A 9,565-nucleotide genomic window follows, 5' to 3' on the forward strand; every position below is an offset into this window, starting at 1 on the left:
TGCAATGACTTTGAACAGCCCTTGTCTCGACTGTTGAGGAATAGTTTTGTGTGTGTGTGTGTGTGTGTGTGTCTGTGTGTGAAAATTGTTGAACTCGTTTAGTATAGAGTTGGTATTCTGTGTATAAAGTTAATTGAAAATGGATCTTAGTGCAGATGGGACTGGGAATGGGAGAGGAAAGAGGATGAGGGGTGGGAGTGTGGGTAGAGGGGAAAGTATGATGAGAAGAATCACTATATTCCTAAAGTTGTACTTATGAATTGAATAAAGTTTTTATTCCTTAAATACACCTTTATTAGGGGAAAAAAGTCATCATGGCATCCTTATGAGGATTTTCCTCACAATATCCTGGACATAAAAATGCATTAATCTCTCATTTCTCTGTGTCATAGTAAAACACATGCTACTGTGGTTAGTTATTAGGATGTTGCCTCTATTACATATCTACCTACCTGGGAAAATGACCATTTCTTTTTAGATCTTTATGTCCATGTAATGCCAAAGAAAATTTACAGAGTCAAAACAACAAGAATTGATGGATGCAATTACTAGTAATAAAGTTGTTAATTTACTAATAAAAAGTGATGCATATAAAAGGGCAACAAAAGAAATACATATTATTAAACACCCTAAGAAAAATTCATAGAGAGGTGGTAATGGAACCAGCCAACACTGGTTTTACAGAAACAAATAGAGGTAAGTTAAGTGATAGGTACCGTTACTCCTGTTTGAAAAATAAACATCAATCTTTCAAACTCACACACATTTTCAAACTTCATTTCAAAGGTGAACAGTCTCCATGGAATTCATTCTGTGAAATAAGTGCCAAACTCAAACTCAGGCTAAGCAGCAACTCACCCTGGCAATTAAAAAAAATAGATTTTGTGAACACCCATAATGATGACTTGCACTTAAAATATGTGTTGGGGCCGGCGCCATGCTCACTTGGTTAATTCTCCGCCTGCGGCGCCAGCATCCCATATGGGCGCCGGGTTCTAGTCCCAGTTGCTCCTCTTCCAGCAAAGCTCTCTGCTGAGACCCGGGAGGGCAGTGGTAGATGGCCCAAGTGCTTGGGCCCCTGCACCTGCGTGGGAGACCAGGAAGTAGCACCTGGCTCCTGGCTTAGGATCGGCACACCGCCGGCCGTGGTGGCCATTTGGAGGATGAACCAACAGAAGGAAGACCTTTCTCTCTGTCTCTCTTTCCCTCACTGTCTAACTCTATATGTAACAAAAACAAAAAAAAAAAAAAAAAAAAACTATGTTGGAACACTTAAAGGAGGGAATTATCTTTTCTATACCTACTCCATTGGTCATGAGACTGATACCGCCTAGAGTCAGGAAGCAGTCAGGCTAACTGAATCCCTGTTTTCCGTTTTCCACACAGCCATGGCCACAGCAGGACACACCCATGATGAACATCTGCTCAGAGATGGAAGGAAGCAAGATCTCCAAGAGATACTGAGAGAAGCTGGACTGGCTGTTGAGGACTGGTTGCCAAAGCTGCAGGAACACTTAGGTGTGACCTGTGCCCAGGCCTTGCAACACCTTGATGAAGAGGAACTCCAGAAGCTGAAATCCCAGGCACAACATCCATGGGAGAAAAGGGCCCTGGAGAAACTGCTGAAACTGTCACAGTCTGGTCTTTCAGAGTCAGAGCAGTCTCCTGTGGAGCTGATAAACCAAAAGCAGATGCAGGCACAACAGGCCCTGCAGGGACTGAGAGACTTGCTGTCAGAAGGTAGGCAGAGACAGGAAGAGGCAGTGAGGAGAAGGGAAGCAGAGCTGAGGCAAGCAATGGAGATCCCTGAGGAGTACTGGCCACCACCTGAAAAGCCCCTTCAGGAAGTCATGGAAAACTTGCAGAAACAACTGAAGGTCACAGAAGGGACACTGTCCCACAGGCAAAACCTCCCAGATAGAGATCTGGTGAGATGGGCATCTGGAGGGCTGGCCCTGCAGGGAATTTTCAAAACCAGCCAACAAAGGGGCCTGCTGGAGAAGAGAGAGGAACTACTCAGTGTGCCCAAGGAGTTCTCACTCTTTGGCCCTGAGCAGGGTACATGGATGGAAACAAAAGAATTCACCTCTTCTCACGCACAGTCCATGTTCACTCAGAGTATAGAGAAGCTGGGCTTCAGCTTAACTGCATCTGCTAAGGGTGGAGGTTGGGGATTTAGTCTAGAAGCTGGTGTGGATCACAGCAAACACTCGGAATCCAAGGAAATCCGAAGATCACATTGTGAGCACTCTTATTTTTGCTCAACCAAGTTCAGCTATATCCCCTTGGCCTCCTGTCACTTCTCCATGGATCAGCTCCAGTTATCCACGGCTGCTCTACAGGAACTGAAGTGCATTGAAGACCTCCTGGATCAGTCTACTGGCCCAGACAAAATCCGCATGCTGAGGTGCAGAACTGAAAACTTCTTCCACAGGTTTGGCTCTCATGCTAACCAAGGCCCTCTGCACCTGGGAGGCATCTACTGGTGGAAGGCCATTTCAGAAGGTTTCCAAAGTGGGCAACTGGAAGAAGTGAAACAGCAGTCAGCCGAGGCCCTGGATAGCTACATCATGGGCAGCTACAGTGGCTTTGGAGTGAATGTTGTTGCAGGTGGGAATGTGTCCAACACGCATTCAAAAACAGACTCTCAGAGAAAAACTGCCCAAAATCTCCAAACCAAAGTGCAATTGTCTGTGGCCCAGACAGGTGGCCCACCAGAAGCAGATGGGTTCGTGCAATGGAAAGCTGGCCTCGTTGCCAGCAATCAAACCTGGTGTGTCATTGATCGGGGACATCGGCTAGTACCCATTTGGGACATCATCCTCTTTAGCCACAGAAATGATTTTAGGAATGCCCTCCAGGTGGCTAAGTGCCTGGAAGACACCTATGCTGCTGTGACGAGCCTAAATGTCCAGATCCAGGATGGGGAGGAAATACTGAGTGCTGGGAAGGAGGCTACAGTTTTCCTAGAAGATGTGAAATCCTGGGAAGTATCTGTTCCTGAAGAGCAGCTTAAAAAATTAATAAATTTCATGCAGATGCTGAATCAAAAAATGAAAGGTTATGACATGTGGATTAACACATGTCTTACAAATTGTGATCTGCAGAATTTTCTAGTAAAAACCGTAAGTTTTTGCAAGAAGTTTCCCACTTATAAAACAAAATTTATTAAATCTCAGTTGTGCAGTCTTCTGGATCCACATATCTACAAAGTGACAAACTTTCCTGAGGCTCACTCCATCATGCAGTGGATCTTCCAGGCAGAGACTGAGCCAGAGCAAGTTACTATCTCCCAATTTTCCGAATTAGTTAAAATTCTAAGAAAAACCTACAATGAACTCATGGACTTGAAGTTCAAATCTGAGTCCCCAGAGACAGTAGAAGACGCTCACAGAAAGGCCAATTATGAAATCAGCTTAGCTTTCAGCTGCTTCTTAAATTACCTCCAGGAAACAGGACAGACAGACACACACCTCTTGTTACTTTCCATTGCAGCTGCTGCAGGATATCAAATGGTACACAATACTTTTCAGTGTTTGGGGAGTGACGAGTTAAACTTCCTACTGAATGAAATGCAGGCTGCCCAGAATAAATACCAGGAGCTCAAAAGTATTTGCAGCTACAGGGCTCAGGCATTCCTGATGCTCACAGGTCTGACAGCCACAGTTGGAGTCACAGCTATTTCTCCAGAAGAGAAAAAACAACGCCTGGCATTAATGAAACAACACATTGGACAATCATTGTCTGAAGAGGTTGCCCATGTCCTTACCAAGCCTAGAGTAGATGATGATTGGCAGAATCTAGAGAAAGACCTGAGGTTGCTCATTGATGGGGATTATGAAGCCACAAAGCCAACTTTGCAAATGGATGACGTAAGAAAACAATTGGAAAATGTCTTCCATGAGAAGAAACAACCACATGAAAATAAAAATACAAAAAGGGAGGTGATAGAAAATGGACCCTTCCTAGACCTACTGCAGCGGCTAGGCTTAGAGCATTACTACCCAAAAAGAATGAGCAGAGCTAACTTCCATCAGATCTACAACACTTCTGTGTGCAACACCCAGCCCAGCTCTGAACAGGACCTTCCCTTTTATTTCCTGCAGAAGCTGCTGATGCTGGATTACAGCCTGAGACACCTGGTCTTCAAAGATGATAGAGACACAGATCACCAGGTTGACTCAGGAGCTTCCAATCAAGAAAATGAGGATTTTGATCCATATGAAGACTTTTTTGAAGATGGACCTAGTTCCACTAAACCTTCAGCCACAAAGCCATACCAGCCCACTAAGACTTACATTCACCCAATGGATATTCAGATGGCAATTTTTCACTGTGCAGATGATTTTGCCAGGCAATATATTTTAACCAAGCTTTCCATTTGTCAATTTGCCCTCCCCCTTCTGGTGCCAAATCCGTGCACTTCTCAAATTGAATTCTCCCTCTGGTCTCTCAGGCAAATCAGGAGAAGTTGGCAGCAAGTCAGCAAATCACCAGATGGGAAGAAGAACAATTACAAGAATCAGCAGATGTGTTGTGTCTCTACCTCCATTGTGTCCTTCATTAGAGTTGGAAATGGCTTCTCTGCTTCCAAATCTCAAGTCATGAACTGCCTTCTTGGTAAGCGTAAACACAATACATTTTTTCACCGCCACTGCACAGGAAGTACAAAAGACTGTCTCTTGATGGGGGGTGTAGTGGAAATCTGCTGGTTCTGTCCTGGGGGGGATGATGAGGGCAGATTTGACAACTGTGTGACCTTCACCAATCTTCATGGAGATGCAAAGGAACACCCGCAGCAGCTCAGCTTCCTACAGGAAATCTCTTCTCTCATTGTGGTCCTCATGTCGGTTTCTGATAACAATGAGGAAAACCGGAAAATTGTCCGTGAGCTATGCCAGGCATCACGACCTTTGATCTTCCTGCTTGATGATAAAGAAAAAACCATGGCAAATAATTCTGGTCGGAGAGTGAGAATTGGCATCAGGAATAGAAATGAGGCAGAATTAATAGGGGAGATCACAACTGCAATCAGACATCTGTTGGAGTCCTCTGACACTGCTCTCAGCTTAGAGGACTGTTCCCAAATTGCTCGCAAGCAAGGATTCCTTATTGATGAAGACCAGAGAGACTGCAAGGAAGCCAAAGAAAAGGCACAGATTCTAATGGCCCTCATGTCAGAAAAGAAGTTATCTCACATGAAGGAGGAGTTATTGCCTCTTCAGGGACAGCTCTGGCACCTCTGGTGTAAGAAGGACAAAGAACTCTACCATCTGAGAGAAAAGGGGAATCGGAGCATTGAACAACACAAGAGTGACATTGAAACTGAGAAACAAATGATACGGCATGAACAGTTGACCAGAGCCTTTCCTCTCAATGAGTTAATGCAATCTGTTCTTGAAATTCTCCAGGGACATTCACAAACTCACACCAAACTCTACTTCTTGCAGTGGCTGAGTGTGTTTTTGGACAATCTGACTGTAGGACACTTGGAAAAGCTGCGTGAGAAACAAAAATCATGGTGGCTACTGGTACAAAAAGAGAAGAAAAAAACAAAGAGCACTTCTCTGAAAGACTGGCAAAATGAGATAGAAGCCATAGCCACTGAGATTAATAACTGTACATTGGGAGTTGAGCAACTTCTCAGAGAAATTGGTCAGATCTATGAAGCTCTAGAAGAAGTCTCCTCCAAAAAAGAGATTCTCTTTCTCTCCCTTCCTGAAATTGCTGCAGATCTGATGATAAATGGTGTTCCCATTGAGCTGATGGATGGGGATGCTTCCTATGTGCCTCTAAAGTGGGTGGCAGCTGTTTTTGACAAGCTTGCTGAGAAACTTGGAGACAAAAGGCTGTTTGTTCTCTCTATCCTTGGCCTGCAGAGCTCAGGGAAGTCCACTCTGCTGAATGCACTTTTTGGGCTGCAGTTCACAGTCAGTGCAGGCAGGTGTACACGGGGAGCCTACATGCAGCTCCTGAAGGTAGAGGAGAAAATCACAGGGGAACTTGGCTTTGACTTTGTGCTTGTTGTGGACACTGAGGGTCTTCGAGCCCCAGAACTCAGCAATAAATCCCAGAACAGGGACAATGAGCTGGCAACCTTTGTCACTGGACTTGGAAACTTGACTCTGATCAATATTTTTGGAGAGAATCCATCAGAGATGCAGGATATCCTACAAATAGTTGTCCAAGCCTTTCTGAGGATGAAACAGGTGAAAATCTCACCAAGTTGCCTGTTTGTCCATCAGAACGTGGGGGAAGTTACAGCTGAAGATCAAATGATGGAGGGACGAAGGCGACTGGAGCAGAGACTAGATGAAATGGCAAAATTAGCAGCAGAACAAGAACAGTGCTCAGACATAGACCGCTTCAGTGATGTCATTAAGTTTGATGTCAACACTCACGTGTACTATTTTGCTCACCTCTGGGATGGCAATCCCCCAATGGCCCCTCCTAATCCTCGTTATAGCCACAATGTCCAAGAACTGAAAAGTAGTATTCTTATGACTGCCAAACAGGATTCCAAAGGAAGCATCATGAAGATATCAGATGTAAAATTCCGTGTTCAAGATTTGTGGAGAGCTCTGGTGAATGAGAACTTTATTTTCAGTTTTAGGAACACCAGGGAGGTCGTGGCCATGAGCAAACTTGAAACCATGTATAACCACTGGACCTGGCAATTAAGGAGTCATGTATTAGACTTGCAGAACCAGCTGACCAACCAGATTAAGAATGGAAAAATCCAGACACTCACAACAAGCACAGTAGAGGCTCCAATTACAGAAAAATATGAAACCATCAAGCAAGAATTTGAAAAATTTTTTGATGAAGACACAGATAGTGAAATACTGGTTCAATGGAAAACAAATTTTGAGCATAAACTCATAATGCTTAAAGAGACACTTATTTCAGACAGTAGAAGAAAAGTCAATGAACTTATTAGTTTTAAAAAAAGTCAAGAAAGCCTGGATAAGAAAAAAACAGACTATGAAAGGGAATTATTGGAAAGGAGCAGGAAATTGGCTTTATCTATAAAGAATAAAGAATTAAGTGAGGAAAAATTACAGGAGAAATTTAATCAACTTTGGACAAAATGGGTCTGTGATGTGTCTTCAACTATCCCTCAAGTCAAAGAACCTACCATTGATGTAGATTCTGAAAACATCCTCTTGGATTATTTCAAAAATGAGACAAATATGGTGGGAATACTGAGTAAAAATTCAGGAAAGAATTTTCAAGTAAATTATGACAGACATGTCAAAATGAGTAAGAAATATTACATTTTCAAAGAGCAGTTAGAGGCCCATGATAAAGAATCCATTAATATGACTACTAACTGTATCTTTACAAGATTTGAGGAAACTATTAACAACATTTGGAGGCAACAGCGTGATTACAATCCAAGTTATTTCCATAACATCCTGAGACTAATAGATGAGGAAATGAAATCTGCACCCACAGAAGAAAGATATTCATTTACAAATAAATACAATATTGACATAGCTTTGTATTTATTTGAAAGAGCCTCACAGAAATTTAAGGAAATGCACAGGGCATTCAAGAGAGCAAATGATCCTGTTAACTATTTAGAGAGTAAGAAAGGTGATTTCTTCATGAGTTTTAAAATCTCTAGCCAAGGTGCAACCTCCATCAAAACATTCGTTGATTTTCTGTGGAACAAGCTCTCTCCTGCTGTGTCCACCACAATATGTGAAAAAATAGTCCCTAAAATTGCTGGGGACATGAGAAACAATTGCCCTGAATTCAATGGAAACAGAGCTAACTTAGAGAAACACATTCTCATCTCTCTGGCAGAGGAAGAAAACTTTGAAAAGTACTGGAAATACCTTCATGATCCAAAATCATTTTTTAGGAGTTACATTGGAACCCATATTAGAAAATACTGTTCAGGAACAGGAGCTGAAACAATAAAGGCTTTTTTAAAACTAAGTTTAGATGACATCAAGAATGCCCTGCTCTCTGCTATTCATGAATCCACAGCAGAAGCTAAAGACAAAAACAGCACTGCATCTGAGTGGCTGGATTTGTTCTGTGATCAGCTGGGGAGCAGACTGATCTTTCCGCGAAGTGACTTGATAAGCATTGAACACCAGGAGATTAAAGACATGGAATTTCTCAAAGAAGCTATGAGTGTAGCTTTGGATCCTGCAATGAAGACAGTTGAAGAGCACTGTCTGAGTAAACCAGTAGAGGAAATTGTTCCTGAAATTGAGAAAATACTCTCTGAACACCTCTGTGGCTGCTGGAAACAATGTCCCCGCTGCAAAGCAATCTGTACAAACACAATTCCTACACATGAGGGAGATCACAGCGTTCCCTTCCACCGTCCTCTGGCTGTCAAAGGTGGAATATGGCATAAAACAGACACCTTTGTCATTGACTGCTGTACTAGTTTGGTGGCAAGTGATTGCTTCATGGTTTTCAGTGATGGCCGGGAAATCCCATACAAGACCTATAGACAGGCAGGAGGAGAATATGCCACTTGGAGTATCACTCCGGATTCATCCACACAGCCCTATTGGAAATGGTTTGTCTCTCACTTCAGATCAAATCTAGAAGAAAAATATGGGAAAAAATTTACAGGTAAAGGTAAAATCCCTGAGGCCTGGGCCATAATCACAAAGCAGGATGTGCTTGATGACCTGAAAAAACAGTAGCATTCAGTGACCACAAAAGAGCCCTAGGATCTCAACAAAAGAGACACAGCACCTGGACAACCCTAACACACCTCCTCATCACAATGAGAACCCCACTACTGCCATTTTAAAAAGGAAACATGCCAACACAAGTCCATTATCTGTTCAAGAGTTGAAGATTTCCTGTGTGTCTTTATGCCCCAACTCCTTCTGATTTACAAACAAAATATACCAGTGAAAACAGTCCAGGGAATGGCAGCCAAATGACTTGGATCTTCAGAGTGAAGAGATACCAATGATAACTCTCCATCTTATGTCTTTTTAAAGGACTTTAAGCATATTCTCAGATTCAGGTCAGATGACTATGTCTCCAGAAGAAGTCATCTAACAGGAAAATTATGAAAGACAGGTGTTCTTGACTGCTGTCCTTTCATTTCCTGGAAAACACACTTGATGAGAGTTGGAAAGGTCTCCTAATCTGATAAAATTGCAACAGTGATGGAAACAGAACAATTGCACAGCACTGTGCCTATCTCACATCATTGATTCTTGGAAACTACAATATGTTCAATTATCATTTGCTGAATGTTGCTCATATTTGTTTAAATGAAGCCACAAAAGCTTTTAACTAAGAAGTATCTTGTATCCCGCTACCTTTGATTTTCAAACTAAAATAATTGTGTATAAATAAAAAAGGATCATTCATAAATTCCTCTGGCATTTAGACAGTGTTATTCTTCATGATATTTAGAGTCTGTTTGTAAGAGCGCACCAAAATTGGAAAGAGGTAAATGAAGACAGGAAGATGACTATTCTTCACAAGGGTCCAGAGAACCCCCTTCCCGTTTCCCCTCCTCTATGAAATACTCTCATTACTTGGTTAATGCCACTACCAGGACCATTGGTTGCTA

The 9,565-nt window shown here is 42.5% G+C and overlaps 1 protein-coding gene across 2 annotated transcripts in view; it reads left to right on the forward strand.

Annotated features, from left to right (window-relative positions):
* The window catches only part of LOC100357801 (interferon-induced very large GTPase 1), a 48,913-nt gene extending 39,550 nt beyond the window's left edge, over positions 1–9,363 (forward strand). For both annotated transcript variants that reach the window (XM_008265392.4, XM_008265401.4), the window contains exon 2: positions 1,387–9,363. In XM_008265392.4, the coding sequence (XP_008263614.1) occupies positions 1,389–8,675 (7,287 nt within the window). In that variant the 5' untranslated portion in view covers positions 1,387–1,388 and the 3' untranslated portion in view covers positions 8,676–9,363. The remainder of the gene's footprint in view (positions 1–1,386) is intronic.
* Positions 9,364–9,565: the final 202 nt, after the last annotated feature.

This window comes from Oryctolagus cuniculus, chromosome 1 (genome assembly GCF_964237555.1).
Source record: "Oryctolagus cuniculus chromosome 1, mOryCun1.1, whole genome shotgun sequence".
NCBI classification, from domain to species: domain Eukaryota; kingdom Metazoa; phylum Chordata; class Mammalia; order Lagomorpha; family Leporidae; genus Oryctolagus; species Oryctolagus cuniculus.